Below are 22,515 nucleotides of genomic sequence, written 5' to 3' on the forward strand. Positions count from 1 at the left end.
TCTGTTTTTGTTACAGTGATCATGCGGAAAGTCGCTTGACTGTCTTCTATTGCTTCTTTACTCATCAGTTCTTTTAGGATTTAGTTCAGCAGTCTTCATAACTGTTAAAATAGAACATTAAAAACTGTTTAAAAAATCATCCAAATCTGTTCTTTTTGGTATAAAAATATCATTTCAATATATGAAGAGTTGCAAAGTTAGATGACTAAAAAGTCGTGTATTGGTCAGGATGGTTTTAATTTAAGCTAAAATTACTAAAAAATACAGCTTACTTACACAATAAAACAGTACAAAACATGATAACATAATAAAAACATGATATTTGAAATTTCTTGAAAATTAATATCATTTTAGAATCAAACACTTCGTATGTCATCACGCCATTATTTAGAATTATTAAAGAAAAGTCAACTATAACCATAACGAAACAGTTTCTTTCTTTTTATGAGTGTGTACATTCGTGCACGCGCTCTGGCTGTATTTAGTCACGCAAATGGAAGGAGCGTGCGGAATGCGTCCTAGAGCACGAGCTTAATTTGAGCTCGGAGCGCGAGATCCTCTGCGTCCTCCGTTCATCATGAATTTGTAATTTATAATCGTGAAGGAAACGAAGCAAACTAAACCAAGCTACTCCAAATTACTCTACGCAGTAAATCTAGTGATGTCCCTCTCAGGAGAACACGGGAGCGATGATTCGGACACGGAGCTGCTGCTTGCGACTCTCTCGCCGGAGGAGGTTGACGAGCTCGAGCGGGAGCTCGCGTGCATCGAGCCGGACCCGAATGTACCGGTGGGGCTCCGTCAGCGGAACCAGACGGACAAAGTGCCGTCCAGAGGGTATGATAGAGGGGCCATGCTTGACTACTGCGAGCGGCAGACCAAGAGATTGATCCGCAGAGAGCTGAGCGTAGAGGTGATATGCGCCAATTCCTAACACACGCTCAATCACTTTTAATTGACATTTTAAATATTTGAGCGGAAAACTTTTAAAAGCTTTCGAACGATTGCATTCATGTATTGATATTATATTTAATATGCTTTATATTGTATTGTAATATTAATAACTCCAATAATGCGAACTGATGTTTACTTTCCGGTGGCTCGGTGGTTAGACAAGGCGCTACGGCAAGGTCATGGGTTCGATTGCACATAGTAAGAAACAAATGTATAGTACAATGCAGTGTAAGTCACTTTGGATAAAAGCGTTTGCCACATGCAAAAATGTACTCAGGCTTATCATAGATGTTTCCAATTAAAGGCGTAATATCGCCTTTATGTTTCGAGAAAGGGAAGTTTGAAAGGGAAGTCTTTTAAACTTTGTATTCTGTAGTATTTTAAACTTTTTTATTCTGCAGAAGAAATTCATACAGGTTTGAAATGACATAAGGATGAGTAAATTGTCAAATTATTTTTAAGGGGGAACTATGCCTTTAATTGGTCAGATTCGCAAATAGCCTACCCTATAGATTTGTATCCCTTATTTAGTAGTAAAGCTTCAAAAGGTTGAACATGCAGGGGAATTCATCACTGGTTGTATTTGTTACTGTTTAGATACTGATCATACTGTGAAATGTTTATAAAGACCTGTGGACACACTGAATGGATGATTTAGCTCCACTGTGATTCCTGTAAATCAGTGTGATCTGCATTACTGACATGCTGTCATGGTTCAACATATCAACACCTGGTTTGCTGCAGGCACATGGGCCACTGAGGGACCTTATGATGTCAACATCAGCACTGATGGACCCTGTTGCTTGGAGTTCTTTTCTGTGCTGGACATTACAGAGTATCTTAAGTGTGCCAAGTGTGAATGGAAGCTGTTTATCCCTAAAATGACCATAAAAACCTAAAAAACAATTTGAAATCTATAACTACAAGTGCTGTCTTGTGCATAACCCGTAATTGGTGGTAAATGTTTTTTTCTTGAGTAAAAAATTTAATCTGATTTTATTATTTTCCTTATCCAAAAGTCTTAAAGGGACAGTTCAACCCTAAATGAAAATGTTGTCGTTGATTTACCCAAATGTCATTCAAAACCTGGGGAACAAAAAAGAAGGTATCTTGAGAAATGTCTCGGTGGTTTTGTGTCAACACAATGGAAGTCATTGGAGTCCCAATGTTGTTGAAATATCTTGCGTTCTGAAGGGGAAAGTCAGATAACTAAAGTCATCATTAGTAAATGATGACAGAATTAAAATTTTGGGGTGAATCAAATTTCAGCTTCATGCTTTGTTTACTGCCCAATTGAACTTAACTTTTTAATTCCACTCAACCTTTGATCATTGGCTACACTTTCCTAAACAAATCTAATATGAATATAAAACAGGGTACTTTGAGAGTTTGCTGTAAAGCTGGAGTGTTCAGATAACAGAGCAGAACAGATGGTCTGTTTCTATTGATAGTTAAAAAGTAGTAGTTGGTTTAACAGGATTAAACAGGTGCTAATGAAGCACTAGTAATATGATACACACTTAAGAGGCCTTAAACTACATTTAAACTCTACTGAGACACTAAGTGTTTGTTTGAAATATGTTCAGCAGGCAACAGAACACACACCAAGTTGCCAAGTTACATTGTCGCCGTTAGAAAATCGGTTCACGGTTTGTAGTTTATCGTTGATGTTTATCTGAGGTTTGTAGTACATGAGAGCATCAGTGCATCCATAAAAATGGCATTTCTGATATTCCATTGCAAAGTTTTTGCAGGTGCAACATCATGTTTGGCAGTCGAATATCTGATGTAGACTTTCTGGTGGCTTTCAAAACATTGACTGAACAGTCACTTTATAAGCAGCAGCCGTGAATAAGATTTATGTTTTGCAGTAATCAGTTAGTAACAGTTCTTTATTTAAGTGATTTGTGATTGTGTTTTCTTCAAGCTGAGCCTCAGCAAAGCTTTGGAGCGAGTCAGATGCTTTGGAAATGTTAAGGGTGGCATTCCAGACCTGAATGTGTTCCTCCCTTTGCTGCCTTATAAGGGCACATCTGAGAGTTTTAAGACTTCTTCAAACAATAGCACACAAATCTACGGAGCATGCTCATTCCCTCTTAATGGACACTAAAAATAACTTCCTAGATTCAACTGGCTCTTGCGATTGCCTTTAATCATTCTCCATATGTTTCCTTTTACTTTGATGACGATGTTGTTCTTTATTAATGATTACATAAAAATAAAAGTAAATGGAAATGTCAACATTATTATTAAAATGCCAAACATGAGATCACAGCTGTCATGAAAGAGAAATGCAATATTCAGGCACATTATTCAATCACAGACAGCAATGCGATTAAATGGAGACTCTCCAAGTGTCCTGCTTGTCTCCTTTGAAAAATACCAAAGTAATCTTGCACGTCTCCTCTAGAGCTTTACAAGATATCACAGAAATGTCACAAGCAGTGCAGTAAGTTTCTTGAAATGATGAAACTCTAAACGGTACAGTTGTTTTCTTATGGACAGTACAAGCAACGTATGTGTCTCCTTTGTGTTGTATGTTAAAGGGAGACACAAGAGGGGAGGGCCGAAGGAGAGATCGACTCCGTCGGACGAGTAGCAGAGAGTTTTCTAGGTCACAGAGTGGCGACCCTCCCGACTCAGAGAGCCGAAAAGCTGCAAGTGAACCATCTTCTGAAAACAACGACAATGAGAAAACAAGAAAAAGAGATGATGTCTCCAAAGACTCTTCTGATAAAAAAGAGAAGAACACAGAAACAGTGGAGAAAAGTAAAGATGAAAAGACAGAGGGTGGAACAGATCTGAAAGAGCGGGAAGGTTCTAGAAAAGAGAGGGGAACCAGCAAGAGTCTGGAGCTTTTTTCCAAACTGCAAGATAAAAAAGAGGATAAGAAAGAACGGGAGAAGAAGGACGAAAGAAAAGGGAGCAAGAACTCAAAAATACGAGGGTTCATTTCCAAACTGCAGGATAAAGACAACGAGAACCTTAAAGAAAAAGACAACAAGGCGGATATCAAGAAAAGAGAAGAACGCAGGACAAAAGCACAAGAGGAACAGAAAAACAGCAGAGCAAGAGACAGTATGAACCAAAAAGAAACAGAGGAGAAGAGCAAAATAAAGGATGATGAGAAACATCTTACACAGAGAAAGATATCCAGAGCTCAGAAAGAGAGCGAAACAAACAACGAAGAAAAAATGTTAGACAAAACGAAAGAACAAGTAAAACAGTCAGATAACACAAAAGAGATGATATCTACAAATTCCAACCATCATGTCTCCGAGAGTGAGGACTGTTCAATAACAGATGACAAAGAGTCTTTAAGTGAAGATGCTGATATGGACAGTGACACTGGCTCCAGTATGTTTGATGATCTTCTGGAACAAGTTCGGACCAATGACCATGAACTAACTGAGGTCAACGTCAATAATTCAGATGCCATAAAGACAGACACTCTGATACAGTTTGCAGAAGGTCTACGTAGCAACACTCACATCCAAACCTTCTCCCTCGCCAACACCAGAGCGGACGATCACGTCGCTTTCGCCATCGCTAAAACCCTACGTGATAACTCCACCCTGACCGGCATCAATCTCGACTCCAACCATTTAACAGGCAAAGGCATCTTGGCAATTATCAACTCTCTCCAGCACAACAGAACGCTCACGGAGCTGAGATTTCATAACCAAAGACACATCTGCGGAGGGAAGACTGAGATGGAGATGACCAAAGTGTTGCGTGACAACTCTTCTCTGCTGAAGCTGGGATATCACTTTGAGCTGGCCGGTCCCAGGATGACCATGACGAACATCTTGAGCCGAAACATGGACAGAAAGCGGCAACAACGGCGAGAGGCGCAGAAAGTCTCTAGACAGGACACCGACTTCTCTTACAAAGCCCCAAGTGAAGATAAGAAGAGCTCGCATGACATTCATAAGCCAAAAATGTCAACGTCATACTCCCACACTGAGGAGAAAAGCTCAAAATTAGCTGGGATGTCTAAATTAACCTCTGTGCAGGAAATTACAAAAACGCCGTCCGCGAAGTCACCACCTAAACCGCTCTCCTCTGAAGTGACGGGGAAGAAAGAAGGGGCAACGGGAAGTAGACATGTCCCCCCTCCACCCCCTCCTGGACCCGGTTTAGACGTCCAGGCCTTGAGGAGATCTTTGAACCCTATCTCTCAGAGGAGACAGGACAGCGGTACAGCTGTCAGACACACGGAGAGGAACTCCAGAGATCAACTGCTGGACTCTATCAAAAACTGCAGCATGAACACTCTCAAAAAGGTAAAAGTGGACCACAGGTTAATATCACACCAGCCACGGTCAATATCAGATTTTTTTTCATAACATTTCATTACTGTCACTAGCTACTAACTAAACACTAACTGGAACATTAAGCAGTAAGATTACTACTGAGGGATCAAGAATCAGATGTAAAGTCTAATTTCAAGCTACCACAAAGTGATATTTGTGTATTTGTTTTTTTGATACACTCTTTTTTGTCTCTCTCAGGTTGAGATCCCCAAACGTCTGATATAGCATATGCCCTTAGATTACCCAGGAACCTTAAGAGCCCCATTATCTTGAAAATCATTGTTGCTCATCTAAATATCTGAGGTGGAACAAAGCAAATTATCAACTTTGTCCCTGTGTGATTTTTCGTCTTGGACTGACAATTATTCATCATTTAACACTGATGTTGTAAGGCACAAAGTTTTACGACACTACGACATTGATTTGGATCTAGATAGGATCTTGGATCTACAGTCTGTCATAATGAATATGTACAGTATGTAATGATGTGTTCATTTTTATCAGCTGGTTTGTTTGATCGAGAATAATGAGTCATTCGTTTTTTTTAATGCAACAACCTGCTTTATAGAACATGTCACATCTATGACAAGCATTTGTTACATTTGACTTATTTTCTAAAAACAAGATTATGACGGTTTTTGGAGCAATTTAACAGCTTTTTGCCAATTTGAAATATTGTAATTTGCATCAGTTTTTTATTTTGATAAACATTTTAATAAGCTAGATTCAAAATTATTGTATTGGCATTTCTGAAAATTACAGATACAAGATGTATTCCTCACTGGGTTTGTTATCATCTTTGGTGGAAAAGCAAAAACGTGATGACATCTTAGTCCTGTGTCAGCCATTGTAGTGCTTCGAAAGGGAGCGGTGAGCGGTGGAGTGAGCTGTTGGTTGCAATTCACAACCTTGCTGCTAGATGCCACTAAATTTCATACACTGGACCTTTAACTGTTTTTTGTGTGTCATAATCTGAAAACAACGACCACTGGAGGGGAAAACAATCCAACCCTCTCCATTGACTTTGTATTGAGTAAGCTGGCTCCTTGTCATTTCTGTAGCTTATAAAAATGTAGTTCTTTTTGCTACACAGCAGCTTTTAGGGATTGTTCTGTTTTTTATTTGAAGTCAGAAATGACAAGGAAGCAGGTTCCCACAATAGAAGAGGGTTGGATAGTTTTCCCCCTGGTGTAGTCATGGCCTAAATCGCTCTGTTCCTGAGGTCTCTTGATAAGATGTCTCTTGATAACCACAAGAGGGCAGAAAAAATCATTATGACAATAAACAATGTCAATATAAATCTTTGCTTTATTTAACAACTTTCAGAAGTCACAGCCTAGTTGAAGCATTTGTGCAACAGTTCATCCACATAAATGCACTTATTGTTGTCTACTCTCTTGTGTAATCTCATATGTATTTAAAGCTGCCATGGCGGAACCAAAAGCATGTGTGTACCTATTGTCAGGGTTCTGCCACTGGGTGTCAGGTTTTTCTAGTCTTAGGGCAGGATCTTGACAGTACCACGTCTTTTGTGTGAAGAGAAGCACATTATTGTCGGTCGCGACATAACCCTGACACCTATTGCCAACAAAGATAAATGACTCAGTTTCACTAACAGCATGCGGTTCATATCAGGCATCTTTTAGCCATGGGGCCGCTCCATCTGTCAGCCAGCACGTTTTACATTGTAAAGAAGTTAGAACGCATGAAACACTGTTGCACCCCACCTTCAATGTTATTGATTAAAGATTGAAGTGCCAATGAAAAAAATGTATGATGTGCACAGATAAATCATTTATAATAAATACCGCAACACTGTGTATAAATTTTGACTTGTCATTTCTTTATTCATTGTGACTTTAAATGTGTACTTTTATTTGTATCAGCTTCACTGTTGCAAACCAATTTGATTACCTTCCTGAAGCAAAGTCTGCTGTTTTCTCTCTCTCTCTCTCTCCAGTTGTGTTAAACTGTCAGTATAATTAAAGGTAAAGTAGATTTAATGTATTGTGTTATGCTGTTGTCTGTTTTAAGAGGATGTGAAGTATTAGGAAGATGAAAACCCATCTAAGGATTTTAATTCTTTTTTTGTTAAATATTTATCTGTACATCTTTTCCATTTGATACATTTTGAAGGTGAAGTACAAATGTTGAAGATTAAGTGTGTTTTTCTTTAGGTTTTAGTGGTGTGTTGTTGAAGAAATGGTTATGAGGGAACAGTGGGTCAAGATGTCCTGTTTCAGATTAACACAAATATACACAAGTTTCCTTCCTGAATCTGTCTCTCTCTCTCTCTCTCTCTCTCTCTCTCTCTGCAGTTATGTTCATCTGTCAGTATGATTTAAGCCAGTAAACAGGTTTACTATATTTTTTTGCATTAGGAGGTTGTATATTTTAAGTGGTTGATTTGCTTTAAGAGGATATAAAGTATAAAGAAAGTTTAAGAAGATGAAAACGAGTCTGAAGTTTTTTAATCTTTTTATGGGTAAATATTTTTTATTTGTACATATTTTCATAACTGATAGATAATGAAAATTAAATGTTTCTGTTACAAGTGTTGAACATTTGAACTGTGTTTCTCTTTAGTTTTTAGTGGTTTGTCGATTGGGTCTGGAAAAGTTTATGAGGGAACAGTAGGCCAAACTGTGGAAATCAGATGTCATTTTCCAGATGAACAACAATATAAATCAAAGTACTTTTGCCGTCATCCGTGTAGATCAGCTAATGTTTTGATTCAAACTGAAAAGATTGATCAGGTCGTCTCAGCTGGACGATATTCTATGATGTACACTGTGAATTCAAACACCTTAACTGTAACCATCAAACAGCTGACACTCAAAGACTCCGGTGTTTATTACTGTGGACTTAATCAATGGTTTCAGGACACATTAATTAAAGTAAAGCTGTCTGTTCATCCAGGTGGGTATTCATGAAATAGTTTATTAACATATTACATAAATGTATACATACAAATACGATATATATTTGTATTCTTGTTTGAATCATTTAATATAAATTCACAACATTCAGTAAAGTTATTATTTGCTCTTTATCTTGTTTTGCCTGTGTTAATACATTTTGTCATGTATTATCTGTAACTCTTTTCTCTGTATATTTCAGCTCCAGTGATTCCTCTGAACACAACAGCTGCTGCATTCAGCTCCACAGCTAAATACACAGAATCTACATGGATTACAACCCACAAATCTGAAGGTAAAATCACATCAAATCAGCAAAGAATTGAGCAGTGTTCATTTAATTATATTGATTTAGGAAAATAATAAAACATAATTCTGTTTGCAATGCTCCAAAATTACAGATTTTAAAGTCCCACATTACTTGTACAATGAGGTGTTGTTTAAGTAAGAACAGTCAAAATGTTTTAGAAAAACTGTGTTTCTCTAGTCTTATATTTGTTAAAGCTGCTTTCTGTCTCTCTTTACAGTTGATGTACTGTAAATCTGTAACTCCCCGATCTTGTAATCTTATCTGTATCTCTCTCAGATAGTTCAAACTCACCACCAAAAGTCGACACTTCAAATTTCACAGTACAGGTTGATAATTTAGAAACTACATCTGGTAATTAGGATTGTTTTGTTTATACACATAAATGTTTCAATAGTTTCTGTTTGCTTGCTTATAACAATATCATCTTCTTAGTTTGTCTAATAAAAATATATTTTTTATTAGCAGTCAATGTGAGTGTTGAGGTTGCAGGTGTTCTGTTGCTGCTGGTCTTCTGGTTTCTTGTGGCTTCAGTGATCCTCTTCAAGAGAAGATCACATTCAATTTCTAAATGTAAGTTTGGACAAAGAAAGACATTAACACACTGTTAATGACTTCCCTGTAATTTTACAGTAAGTTACTCTTAGCACCACTGCTAGCAAGTTACTGTATGTAGCTACTGATTATACGGTACACAAAATATTGTATAGATACATAACAGTACTTTATTGTATTTGAACTGTATTTTGCTGTATTTGTAAATTTTTATAATACTGTTACTGTAAAAGCTACTGTATATTGACGCATTCAAATAATATTATAAGTAGTTAAATGGGTCATATGGCACGAAATTGCAAAAATTAAAGTGTTGGAACAAAAAAATGTATTCTATCTAAAAGCGATTGCTCACCCAGTCCTGCATGAAACGCTTTGTGTAACCACACCCCCACAAACCTACGTCAGTTCGTGGTATGATTTGACTAAGACCGCACAAATGTATAGACAAGTCAGGTGGGCGTACTGTCAGTACAGTTGCTTTGGAACATGATTTTCCAAATATGGTAAGAGGCTTTACATTTCCGTCTTACGCTTGCAGTTTTCGACCAATCGCTACGCACTGGTTAACTGCCCAATGATAGCACACCTCGCTTTGCAGAACGATGAACTTGGTTAAACATTTTCACGTTTCATAGAGGTGGGGCAAAGAGAAGATACAAACATGCACGGTATGTGGAAAAACACAATGATGTTTAACCTTAAATCGTGTGTACACATTGCATTATCTAAAACAAACTATAACATTTGTTTTAGCTTTGTCACATGACCTCTCTAGGTATATACATTTATAGTTACTAATATTGTAAAACTACTATACTTCAGAATTACATTATGAATCAAAAGGCAATCCATGCAATGTTTGTATCAAAAATATTTTTATTAAATCATTTCATTGAAACATAGTCAAGAAACTGCATGACTTGCAGTCGTAGCTGTACATCCTAAACCTAGGATTACTTGCCTGGGAAGATTATAAATGTCCCAATCCAGCTAAATAAGCAATGGTCAGACTGTAACAAATAAAAAAACACATATAACAACATATGTAAGCCATAGAAATATGTACGAATTGGCAGAAAATGGTAAAAGACAATTCAGTAACACTTTCATTTAAGGTTTTATTAAACATTTGTTAATGGTTTAGCTACTATGAACTGACAAAGAACAATATTTTTCAGCATTAATAATATTTGTTGATGTTAGTTAATACATATTCCTTCAAAATAACTTTCACGGTTTACAGCAATCTTGTATTATTTCCATGCATATTAAAGCAATGCTACAGCAAGATCAAAATTTACTGTAAAATGTTCTTCCCCCATCAAAATTAACCAGAAGGCATTAAGAACTGCAGTATTTTCCTGTAATGTAGAAATGCGGTATTGTACTGTGCATTTTTACAGTAATGTGATGCTTTATTTACAGCAACATCTAAAATTGCATGAACAACATCAACATGTCTGTTTTAAATAATAAATACACAAACTGCTATGACTAACAGGTATTAAACGATAATGCTAGTTAATCATTTAGATTTAGATTCTTGCCTATTATTGTTCAGATCTTTATTGCTCTTTAAGCCACTTTAAATGAGTTCTACTTACATGTTTATTGACATTTTCCAGCCGTGAGCCCTTCTTTTCCTGATAATCCAGTTCCAAATTATCCAGATATCAACCAGGTATTGATACCCAATATTTTCTAATAAACTAGATTTTGCTTTGTTGTGATATAATTAAGACAAATACAATCCAGCAAACAACTAAATATTATGTAAATAAAATGTGCTTAATTCTTTAATATGGGCATTCATAACTTTGTAACTTTCTTTGTCTCTATTAGACTGTAGGAGAAATCTATCACCTCTATGATGAATTGCTGACAGACCATTGTGTGGTTGGTTGCCCAGTAGAAGCCAATGCATCTATAACATATTCAACAGCGGAAAACTGTGGTCTTGCACCTCAAGATGATGTGGACACTTTTTATTCACTCATCACTGCTACAAATGTAAAGTGAGGATAATACAGAACAGTCTACTGCAGAGCATTCGTTGTGCATGTGATGAAAGTGTTGCAAGAAGCAAAACTGCACTCTGCATGCTCTGGACAGTTGGGGCTGATTGTGACTCAATTGTTCCAGGTCATGTGCATTTGCTCTTTTTGCTTGCCATGCTTTGAGCTATGAATGTAGCTCTGAGACTTGTAGTATCCCCAGTGTCTCTTAGTAACAGTGAAGAACAATAAAGATAAGATATTGTTTATCTGGCTGGCATGTCAGTATTTGTGGTGTAAATAAAAGTCACAGAATTTAAAAAGACAAAAATGGATTTGATGCTGAAGTCACGTGAAAGACTAAGATATAATTAGCCTACTACATATGTGGCTAAACCAGGTTAAGGGCAGAAGATGTCAGATTGGATCTATGTTTGAATGGGCCAAAATAACTTTTTGTCACACCTGCCAATGATGTTAGAGTTTCAAAATCGACAGGCTGGAAATAATTGTTAACAACCATGAAATTATATATAACATCTTTTTTTCGTATAAACAATTATTTCTCTCAGTCAAACTGCATCATGGGTTCTCCTTATTTTTGACAAGGTGAGTACTTGTGGTTTTGTTTTTACTTATAAGATCACAAAGGTCAGTTAAAACTTCATAGAAGCAAATTCCAATTTATGAAATGTATATTGCATTTATTTATTTGGTATCACTGTAAGTGTAACTTAAACATAATAATCTTTCAACAAACTATTTTGACACTAGCAGATCAATGGCAGTGATGTGTTTTAGCAACAGTTGAGAGTGTAACCGCTCAAATGCTTGTGTACTTCTCAGTCCCTCGTTGTGTTTTGTTTCTGATTCTTTGTTCCACTATAAATAAAGTGCATATCTGAATATCTCCTTTCTCAGTTCCGCTTTTTGTTTGCCATTACTTAGACAGATTCTATCTCTTTTAGGTTCAGCAATACAAAAAATTTTGCACAGACAGATCTTGAGTATAGTGACAGCTCATACATGTTTCTGCACATACATTAGCCCCCCCTTTCCTGGGTGGGGCATCCTACACTGTTCTTCTGTAAGCAGATGAAGTAGAAAGGTAATAGTGTGAGCAGATTTTGCAATGACATTGTATTAAATTAGCTTAGACGTAATATTCGTTGGAAAATGTTTAATATGGATTTTCTTGATTGAGGAGGATGTTGTATTAGGAAGAATGGCAACTCTAATGAAGATTGTGTGCCTTTTTATAGGTAACCTCTATACTATTACTTTACCCATAATTTCTGTTCCATTCTTTTCTTAAACTGTTTCTCTTTAGTTTTTAGTGGTTTGTCGATTGGGTCTGGAAAAGTTTATGAGGGAACAGTAGGCCAAACTGTGGAAATCAGATGTCATTTTCCAGATGAACGACACTATATATCAAAGTACTTTTGCCGTGATCCGTGTAGTTCAGCTAATGTTTTGATTCAAACTGAAAAGATTGATCAGGTCGTCTCAGCTGGACGATATTCTATGTTTTACAGTGTGAGTTCAAACACCTTAACTGTAACCATCAAACAGCTGACACTCCAAGACTCCGGTGTTTATTACTGTGGACTTAATCGATGGTTTCAGGACACATTAATTAAAGTAAAGCTGTCTGTTCATCCAGGTGGGTATTCATGAAATAGTTTATTAACATATTACACAAATGTATACATAATACAAATACGATATATATTTGTATTCTTGTTTGAATCATTTAATATAAATTCACAACATTCAGTAAAGTTATTATTTGCTCTTTATCTTGTTTTGCCTGTGTTAATACATTTTGTCATGTATTATCTGTAACTCTTTTCTCTGTATATTTCAGCTCCAGTGATTCCTCTGAACACAACAGCTGCTGCATTCAGCTCCACACCTAAATACACAGAATCTACATGGATTACAACCCACAAATCTGAAGGTAAAATCACATCAAATCAGCAAAGAATTGAGCAGTGTTCATTTAATTATATTGATTTAGGAAAATAATAAAACATAATTCTGTTTGCAATGCTCCAAAATTACAGATTTTAAAGTCCCACATTACTTGTACAATGAGGTGTTGTTTAAGTAAGAACAGTCAAAATGTTTTAGAAAAACAGTGTATCTCTAGTCTTATATTTGTTAAAGCTGCATTGTGTCTCTCTTTACAGTTGATGTACTGTAAATCTGTAACTCCCCGATCTTGTAATCTTATCTGTATCTCTCTCAGATAGTTCAAACTCACCACCAACAGTCGACACTTCAAATTTCACAGTACAGGTTGATAATTTAGAAACTACATCTGGTAATTAGGATTGTTTTGTTTATACACATAAATGTTTCTATTGTTTCTGTTTGCTTGCTTATAACAATATCCTCTTCTTACTAGTTTGTCTAATAAAAATATATTTTTTTAATAGCAGTCGACGTGAGTGTTGAGGTTGCAGGTGTTCTGTTGCTGAATTGAGCAGTGTTCATTTAATTATATTGATTTAGAAAAATAATAAAACATAACTCTGTTTGCAATGCTCCTGTTGTAATTTGTTGCAATTTTTTATTTTAGATGTTTGTTAATCTTAATTATTTTCCGATTCCTTCTCTTAACACACACTCTTAGAAATGATGTGTTAAAACCGACACAAACCGTGTTAAATTCTGACACATCTATGGGTGAGTTCTGGGACAACGCATGTTGTGCTATTTTTTACACATTTACTGTGTTAATGATTTGAACACAGTAAGTGTGTCGGGAAGGTTAACACAAAGATGTGTAAACCTGTGTTATATTTACACATTATGTGCTGCCCTACACACATTATGTTAAGAATACATCTAAATTCTTACAAAAAAACAATAATTTTTATTTGACACAAAAATCATGACAATAAAAAAAACTTAACTTCAATACATTTATTAACATCAATCCTTTACAAAACAATTTGTTTTACAACAATTTATAACAAGTCAATGTATAACAACATATACATTTAAAGTTTCTGTGTTGTAGGCCTACAGCTTTAGTCAGTCTAGTAGCCAATGACCCTCACTGGAAGATCATTACCAAAAGTTCCATTTGCTGTGTAATAAAAAAAATAATGTTAACATTTAGACATAACACAACATTACACAAAACTACATTACATTCATATAGTGTAAAATATCTAACATTTCTGTCACAAAACGTTGTCTTTCGTGTGTAAATATAAGTTTAGAAACGGTTCAAGTGTAACTTACCTCAGAATTACTGTCACCAGCGGGAGGTGACCGTCTTCTCGCAGGCAAAAGGCGTTTTTTGACGAGCAGAGCACCAGCGATTTAAAAGGGAAGCGCATTAAATTAACGATTCACACAAAAATATTATTTGACCATTTATTACAGTTTGATTATGATGTGAATAAAACAGGATAAAGGGGCTGCTGTTCAGGAAATTTTACTAAAATTAAATATCTGATAAAGCTACACTGAACGTGTGTAAAGCAGATCAGTCTACACAAAGTGTGTTGAATGGTGTGACAAATGAATAAGATGTGTTAATTGTAACCTACACATAACTACTGTGTAAAACAGATAAACCCCTTCAACACAATTTTAATTAATATTGACACAAAATGAGTAAAGGGGAGTGCTACACATAATTTGTGTACACGTTCATATAAAGAGTGTACCAGCTAGTGTTCAGCTATCAAACCCCTTGAAAGCACATTCGTAAAATGGACAATAACACACACCGCTGCTGGTAATCCTTCATCCGGTAAGCAAGAGTTGCATTTTCATGACATACTTGAGGTTTCATGTGTGAACCAGTTCAGATTGGAAAAAACTGTGTTTACAAATATAGTCTGAATAGCCTCTCTCTTGTTTACACACATATCGTTCTATTACATCTGACCAGTTATCAACAACAGCCCAATCGTGCACAGGCCTATTAAAAAGCTTTTAAAGCTCTTAATTATCATTAAGATTTTTTAAGTCTGTATAAAGTGTTTGCTAAATGCTAGTTTACTCAATAATAACACTCTTGTATGTAGCTTGCAGGAAAGTAACACTGTGGTGATGATCTTTTTTTACAGCAGTCAACATGAATATGGTTTGGGCAGGTGTTTTCATGCTGCTGGTCTTCTGGATTCTTGTGGCTTTAGTGTGCTTCAACAGGAGATCAAATTTAAAGTCTAAAGGTATGATCACACTCAAGTGTTTATTGTAAAAGCTCAATTGTTGTAACGGTCATAACCCTTCAAACAAAAGTAACACTACATTACCAGAAGGTGCATTGCTCTGTATGAGTTATTTGTAGGCACACGGTTCTTTGTCATTTTAGCTTAACAGCTAATGACTGTACATGAGATCTAACACAATTTTCTTCTCTTTTAAACACCCAGAAGAAAATGGAAATGCAGTTCAAGATGCATCAAACCACAAACAGGTATAGAATCCTCTTGTTAACCAATAAGTACATTCATGTTCTGAATATGTATATGTACCATATCTATTTTGCCTTTTTCTCTCATAGGCTGTAAAAGATAATGAAACTATTATATTGTATAGTTTGGTTGATCCACCTAAAAGAGTTTATTCTTCTTTACTTTATTCTACTGTGCAGTACTTTGATAGAACTGTAGAACTGTAATTTGATAACATAAATATACATGTTATGTTTATTAACTTAAGCTGCAATGGAAGCAATGTGACAAGGTATCTTTCCATGATTCTTCTCTATATTTGGTTGTAATAAAAATACTACCCTTTCCTCCAATTTGCAGTTGTATTTGCATGATTTAAATAGTTGTAATTTTCTATTGTTGTAATGTCTTCTGTGAAATCCTTTGAATATCAACTCATCGTTTTTGTTGCTCTGCTTCACGTTTGGTTTAAACACCTGTTGCCGAGTTTTTGTGGATCCCTGTGATCATAATGTGGAAAACGTCGCTAACGTTCATGCACAAATCTATTTATTTTACAATCGACCTTTGTTCCTATTTTACTGAGCTGCCCACTGTCTCTCACTGACAGTGAGTTTCCTACACAGTTTTTCCATAGACACAACGGGCAGCCCACTTCTTGCCCACTAAACGTTATGTATATATTATAATCTTTATATTATCATGAATAAGTGCGCACATTTGTGAGTTTTTGTGCTGTGTAAATGAGTAATTGATTCGAGGATATACGTTATCTCTCTTCGACGCTAATAAAGCTGTCCACGACTAATAAATAAAATCCCATTTCGTTCCCGTGATCGGCCCTTTAACCTGTTTGTAACTGCACGTGCGTCCACCAGCCTTTCGCTCCAACTGAGTGACGATTGCATCCGCGACACAGGAGTCGGATCGCGCGGCGGAGTGGCGGGATACGGTGAGTAAACAGCCAGCGAAATCAAAAGTAACACGATCGAGTAACACGACGTACGAGTTTGATATATCTACGCCAGGATTTTCCGGAAGGGGTGGTAAACAGAAACGGGCTTTTTGAACCTGAACGTGCTAGTGCTAGCGCTAGCTAAAGAGCCAAAGGCCGGTATGTAGCCGGTTAGCACTCGCACCCTGCAGCTATGCATAATGAAGGCGAACAGCAGCGCCGCTATCTTGCGAACTGTGCTGGAAACACCGCTGCTTTAACAGGCCTCGTGCTTGTTAATGAGGAGACTACTAAACACACTTGCCGTGCTGTTTACCGCTTAACATTTTATATGCCTTTTTAATAAAGTTGCATTGTGCCTACGAGCACATAAACTTAAAAATGTATGTTTATATTGCGTTTTAATAAACACATGAACAAGTGTACACACCTTAATATTCTCATTCGTCTAGTGAGCAGAATCACGTATGTAGTATTTTTTCTTTCTGTGGTTCCGGTACTGACAGCTGGTGGTGTCAGGACTGTTTCACAAAGGGTACACCGATTTTTATTTGGCCTTTTTGGCTATTTAGATGGTCAACACTTGGTAACGTTAACCGGCCTGGTATTGTGTTTATTCAACATATTTCTGGGAAAAGCTCTTTCAGAATGGAATCACTGAACACATATATGTGTGTTTTTTTGCTATGTGTTATTAACAATGCATGATGCTTTGTCTTTTATATATATATATCATTCATATGTCTTCTAAGACCTTTACTAACCCCGTGACGAAAGCCCTGAATGTGTCCTGCCTACATCTATCATTTAGAAATTTGACAAGAATCGCTTTACTCTCACTTACGCTAGTGATATTATTTTATTGTCTCCAGCGGCAACGTTATATATTTGTAGTGATGCATTATGGGGTTTTTCTTAGCTCTATGGTGTTTAAACATGTCAGGTATTGATAAAATGTTATTCTTATTCAGATAAAATATACACCTGTTGCAATTAAACTGAGATTGCTGTGTTGAACCCGTCCCTTTTCATTATATTTCAACCACAGGCATTAATTATAAATGCAGGGAGAACCCACATACTGATAAAAATGTACATTGAAGGCCCTGTGCCTTTGGATAAAAGTGTCTGCCAAATGCATAACTGACTGTATATGTTTTCATTTCATCTTCTGTGATTTGATTCATTTAACTGTAGCGTCTAAACTAAATTATAATTTAGGTTTAGGCCTGCATGCTGCATGTGAGTCAATGTATAAAGTTCAGGTCTATTGTGATAAAGTCTATCTAGTCTATTTTGGTAGTCCGTGAAGTTAGACTTATATTTTCATATTCAGACATGAGCACATTATGTGTGTATTTTTCATTTTCATAAGCATTTAAGGATCTGAAAGAGATGTTTGATTTAAACATTCACTGTTTCCCAGCACATCAAAACATACAGTTTTGATTGAGCTGCCTGGCCTGCTAGTAACTGAAAAGAAACAACGATGAACAAACGAAGATGACAATAGTTGGTTTTAAACTAGAGATGCACTGATATGTCAATTTTGGCCGATAATCGATAATTCTTTAAGATTGGAGGCCGATAACCGATATATTGGCCTATATCTTAATTTTATAATACAACATTTTCTGTGATTGAAAATATTTTTTTTCCACCTGAAAATCATGTACCAAGCCTAATTTACAATTATTAAAGATTCTTTAACTCTTAACTTTTAAACGTTTCTTGTATAATGTTTATTTAATAACCAAATTATAGATGTTCTTGAAAAGCAATCCCGAAAAAAAATCTTTAGAGTCTTACAGATCTCAAGACCGAAAACATTCAGACAGTCGGCTTCACACAACATGCTTTTGTTCCGATAATTTACACATTCATAAATGTCTACATACTATATCGATCATGTTTTTTTAATAAGAGTAAGTGAATGATTATGACAGAAAGACACTAATGTTTTGGATTTTAACTGTGAGCAGCTAGAGGAACTAGAGGAAATTGTTCATAATTTATCGGCTATAATATATCTGTCTAAATTTGTATTATCGTCCGATACCGATAACACAAAAATGTCAATTTATCAGCCGTTATTGATATGGCCGATAATTTATCGTACATCCATATTTTTACATTTATTCTTCTGGAACATTTTGTGTGGTATGAACCTGTTGAATGTCTCAGACTTGTCAGTGCATTGATAAATGTTGTATGTGTTATGATTTAATCATACAGGCCTCAGAAGAGAGACCCACCATGCGTGAATATAAGCTTGTGGTCCTGGGCTCTGGGGGTGTTGGGAAGTCAGCACTGGTAAGTTCAGCCAGAGACAAATAGTGAAACAAAAAAGCTGAGTTTTTATAATGCCCTTTTACACATACAGGTTGTTGTATAATGACCACAACCTTTTAACAAATACCAGTAAATATTTTTTTCCGTAATAGGAAATTGTAATTACTCGTAATTACCAGTATATTACGGGTAGGATGCTATGAGTGAAAAGAGAATAAGATTATTGATAAGAACATTCACAAGGTCTGTTTTGGGCCAATCATAACATCGTTACATAGATTAAACATCTCTTGTTTGGAACACTGCTGTCTAGAAATATATATCAGCCATAAAAAATATTAAGTAAGTATTCTGTTACTTTATTAATCTGTGTTTGGTTTGAGTTAGTTGTGGTAATGCTTTTCGCTCTTTCTTACAGACAGTCCAGTTTGTACAGGGAATATTTGTTGAAAAATATGACCCCACAATAGAAGACTCGTATAGAAAGGCAAGTAACTGTGTATTACACGTAGACCATATACAAGTGATTAAACTGAGCTTAAAGTAAAGATACAGTAATAAATTCAGTATAGCGTGATTAATAATATCTAATATCTTTTTCTTTTAGCAAGTTGAGGTGGATGGGCAGCAATGTATGCTAGAAATCCTGGACACTGCAGGCACAGTGAGTTGAAAATGCTGCCGGAACATCTTCAATTAGTTGATTGAACATTCATGTTAACTCAATAGATTATTGATTGCTTGCCAACAGGAGCAGTTCACAGCCATGAGGGACCTATACATGAAGAATGGTCAGGGTTTCGCTCTGGTTTACTCCATCACAGCACAGTCTACCTTCAATGATCTGCAGGATCTACGCGAGCAGATTCTCAGGGTGAAGGATACAGAGGATGTGAGTTACTTGTAATTTCAGACGATGTAACAATAAAAACAAACTCCTATTACTTTCTTTTGATTGACGTTACACACGCTAGCATAGGGGAACACTAAAATTTGTTTAAAACATGCATTAAGCTACACCTGTAACCCTATGTACATTAACATCCACATTGCATATTACAAAACCAGATTCAGCCTTTCCTTGCATTCGTGAAGGTGGGTGAGAGAATTTTAAAAAGCTTAAAATATAAATATAAAATTGCAGAAGTGGACATCCCAATTTAGCATTCAACACAACTTATAAAGGGCACCACAAACCTCTGTTATTTAAAGGTACTGCTCCACGTTTCTGTAAATGCTCTGTTCTTTGGTCAGAAAATAAGCAATGTTTGTGTTATTGCTGTTACTTTGAGCAGACAGTGTAAACCCAGTCTTTTTAAGCCACTATAAAAACTCTCTCTCTCTCTCTCTCTCTCTAGGTGCCAATGATCCTGGTTGGAAATAAGTGCGATTTAGAGGATGAGAGAGTGGTCGGGAAAGAGCAGGGTCAGAATCTTGCCCGTCAGTGGTGTAATTGTGCCTTTCTAGAATCTTCTGCCAAATCAAAGATCAACGTCAATGAGGTTGGTTCCACTTCACCCGCTTTTTCTAAAGCAAGTTAAGAACGTAAACACATTGACTATATATAATGGCGGTTATCTAATAGAAGTGTTGTGTTTGTGTATCAGATCTTTTATGATCTGGTTAGACAGATAAACAGAAAGACGCCAGTGGAAAAGAAGAGAGCGAAAAAGAAGTCAAACTGCACCCTGCTGTAACACACATGCAGAACGTCACTGCAGCAGCTCTGAGCCAGGTGATCAATAGTGAATTCTTGACAGGCATTTAAATGCCCATTTTATCAATGATCATTGTGCACAATTTTGTGATTTAAAAAAAGTGTTATGCATGTAAATACTAAAGAAATATTGGAACAGAAATGAAAAAATGGGATGCAGAGGTTTCAATGTGTGCAGCACTGCAGGTTGTGGTAGTGGTAATAGTTCACTGCAGAAAATAATCTTTTCATAATCTACCCTCAGCACCACCGTGGGTTTTCGATGTGAAAGGCAATAAACTCCCAGATAATCTGTGAAAATGTCTCCTAAATAAGAATTTATTAGAAAATTTATTGATTTATTGTAAGATTTATTTACAAATCATTTCACCTCAATGTGATGGAAGGGTACACAGAAATCTTTCATGTACATCTGCAGGTATCATCATAATCTGCTTTCAGCAAATGTTATTTTCACACTGTTGGTTGTTGTGGTTCAAGAATTTAACATCCTGATGCCGCATTAGTATAATAGCACCACCTGCTGGAACTGTAGCATTCCTGCACTTGAGGCAAAGCTGAATCTGTTGTAATGAAGCTAGTTGTCATGAGTCTTTTAAAAGCTATGATATGCAACAGCCAGTCAATTTGTCACTCTACTGTTGTGTGTGGGCCAACTACAGCCATCTGTTGATAAAGAAGAGTTATTTCTTCCCAATCAGATGCAAACGGTTTGTACGAGTTAGCTGTTGGCTGTGTTTTATGCTTTGATCAACTGCAACTTTGTGACCCAGATGAAGTGTGGCCATTTCCCATTTATGACTCATGCCACAATTCTCTAATTGTCGTTTTATTGGACTGGAAGCAAAAATGATGTTAAATCACAGTCTTCTAATAGGCAGCTTTTATTAGAAAAATAAAAATATTGAGTTTTGCGCAAAATGTTTTCTCTCTCTTTCAGAATGCCGAAATGAAGAACTGTTACCCGGTCGGCCGACATTCCAGTTTCTCTCTACAATTATTGGCCAAGCAATCAATAATGCAGAACAGACTCCTGAACTAAAATCAGACTTGACAGATGAAGAGAGATGCAGCCTCTGCCTTCACTTCTTTAAAATCTTAATATGTTTCAGCCCTCAACCTCCCTTCGAGTACTTTTGCTTTCTAAAGGAGATTCTACATTGTGGACATGTGCCTGGAAGAGGATCTGTTCATGACATGGCAAGGGGGGGTATACAGTCTGGGAGAGGGTTTAGGATTTAATTCCTATAGAGGATTGGGACATTTCAAAACATGTTAATATTTGTAAATTGACCATGTTTTATTGTTCATCATGTTTGGACTCTTACTAATCATTTGTGCAGAGAAGCTTTGTGTCAGCTTAACTTCTTGATAAACAGTTTATTTTTTCCTGAGTAATTTTTTTGAAGATCACAGCTTTCATGTTTTCCGTAGTATGCTTAATTATTTTGATCTAGAGAGAAACTGTGGCAAATTAAAACAAGATGCTTGGTTTGGTGTATCTTGGAGATAAAGATATAGTACTAAAGCCAGTTCTGTAACTACCTTTATGTTCTTTACAATCAAAAGCTTTTTCAGAAAATTTAATTTTAGTATATTTTCATCATTATATATATTTTTCTGTATTATGCGGTATGCTGCGGCTCAGCCCGGAAAAAATATCATAACCGTTATGTGCCTGAGCAGGGGAAGAATGAAATCGAGTCTATAATGCACAGATGACTTCTCCACTGATAACCGCAAACCAATAATCAATACTCAGTCTTGACACTTCAATTGCCAAGTTAAATCAATAAGTCAAAATATTTTACTTTAGTTCATCATTGTTCCACTGTTCGTTGAGTATTTCAAGCAAAATGTGTCTGGCTGGTTTTTGATTTCATTTTAAAGTAATGCGTGTTTCTTTGACAGATTTAAATAAATGTATTTCATATTGATTTGGTGTTTTATGTGCATTTTCAGACTTTCAGTTTCCACTAACAAGTCATTACAGATATATTAATGGTTGTTCAACTATGAAGACTGCGGTCTTCAACTTGCCTCAATTTTTGTACATACAAATACATCCAGATTTATTCATTTT

General features: G+C 36.1%; 4 protein-coding genes across 7 annotated transcripts; all 4 read left to right on the forward strand.

Annotated features, from left to right (window-relative positions):
- Positions 1 to 483: 483 nt before the first annotated feature.
- Positions 484 to 7,099, forward strand: lmod1a (leiomodin 1a (smooth muscle)). The gene is made up of 3 exons (XM_079468554.1): positions 484 to 913; positions 3,501 to 5,240; positions 5,469 to 7,099. Exons 1-3 carry the CDS (start codon positions 662 to 664, stop codon positions 5,493 to 5,495), a joined length of 2,019 nt encoding a protein of 672 aa, XP_079324680.1. The 5' UTR covers positions 484 to 661; the 3' UTR covers positions 5,496 to 7,099.
- Positions 7,100 to 7,566: 467 nt separating this feature from the next.
- LOC306900541 (uncharacterized protein) lies at positions 7,567 to 11,957 on the forward strand. Its single transcript, XM_079467627.1, has 7 exons — positions 7,567 to 7,755; positions 7,857 to 8,189; positions 8,391 to 8,483; positions 8,775 to 8,849; positions 8,961 to 9,068; positions 10,679 to 10,734; positions 10,896 to 11,957. Exons 1-7 carry the CDS (start codon positions 7,719 to 7,721, stop codon positions 11,070 to 11,072), a joined length of 879 nt encoding a protein of 292 aa, XP_079323753.1. The 5' UTR covers positions 7,567 to 7,718; the 3' UTR covers positions 11,073 to 11,957.
- Positions 11,958 to 12,104: 147 nt separating this feature from the next.
- Positions 12,105 to 15,819, forward strand: LOC306900542 (CMRF35-like molecule 5). 4 transcript variants are annotated; one of them, XM_079467629.1, is made up of 6 exons: positions 12,105 to 12,155; positions 12,255 to 12,309; positions 12,378 to 12,710; positions 12,915 to 13,007; positions 15,139 to 15,243; positions 15,448 to 15,819. In XM_079467629.1, the coding sequence occupies exons 2-6, from the start codon at positions 12,273 to 12,275 to the stop codon at positions 15,495 to 15,497; spliced, it is 618 nt and encodes a 205-aa protein (XP_079323755.1). In that variant the 5' UTR covers positions 12,105 to 12,155; positions 12,255 to 12,272; the 3' UTR covers positions 15,498 to 15,819. The 4 variants fall into 4 exon arrangements, with proteins under 4 accessions (XP_079323755.1, XP_079323754.1, XP_079323756.1 ...); XM_079467628.1 differs by having other exon boundaries at positions 12,124 to 12,309; positions 15,448 to 15,491; positions 15,579 to 15,819; XM_079467630.1 differs by having other exon boundaries at positions 12,131 to 12,309; positions 12,378 to 12,483; positions 12,583 to 12,710.
- A 251-nt stretch (positions 15,820 to 16,070) lies between these two features.
- Positions 16,071 to 22,513, forward strand: rap1aa (RAP1A, member of RAS oncogene family a). The gene is made up of 8 exons (XM_079467632.1): positions 16,071 to 16,420; positions 18,659 to 18,736; positions 19,134 to 19,202; positions 19,323 to 19,379; positions 19,467 to 19,607; positions 20,074 to 20,217; positions 20,323 to 20,450; positions 21,373 to 22,513. Exons 2-7 carry the CDS (start codon positions 18,680 to 18,682, stop codon positions 20,410 to 20,412), a joined length of 558 nt encoding a protein of 185 aa, XP_079323758.1. The 5' UTR covers positions 16,071 to 16,420; positions 18,659 to 18,679; the 3' UTR covers positions 20,413 to 20,450; positions 21,373 to 22,513.
- Positions 22,514 to 22,515: the final 2 nt, after the last annotated feature.

Source organism: Barbatula barbatula, assembly GCF_947034865.1.
Source record: "Barbatula barbatula genome assembly, chromosome: 11".
Classification (NCBI taxonomy): Eukaryota; Metazoa; Chordata; class Actinopteri; order Cypriniformes; family Nemacheilidae; genus Barbatula; species Barbatula barbatula.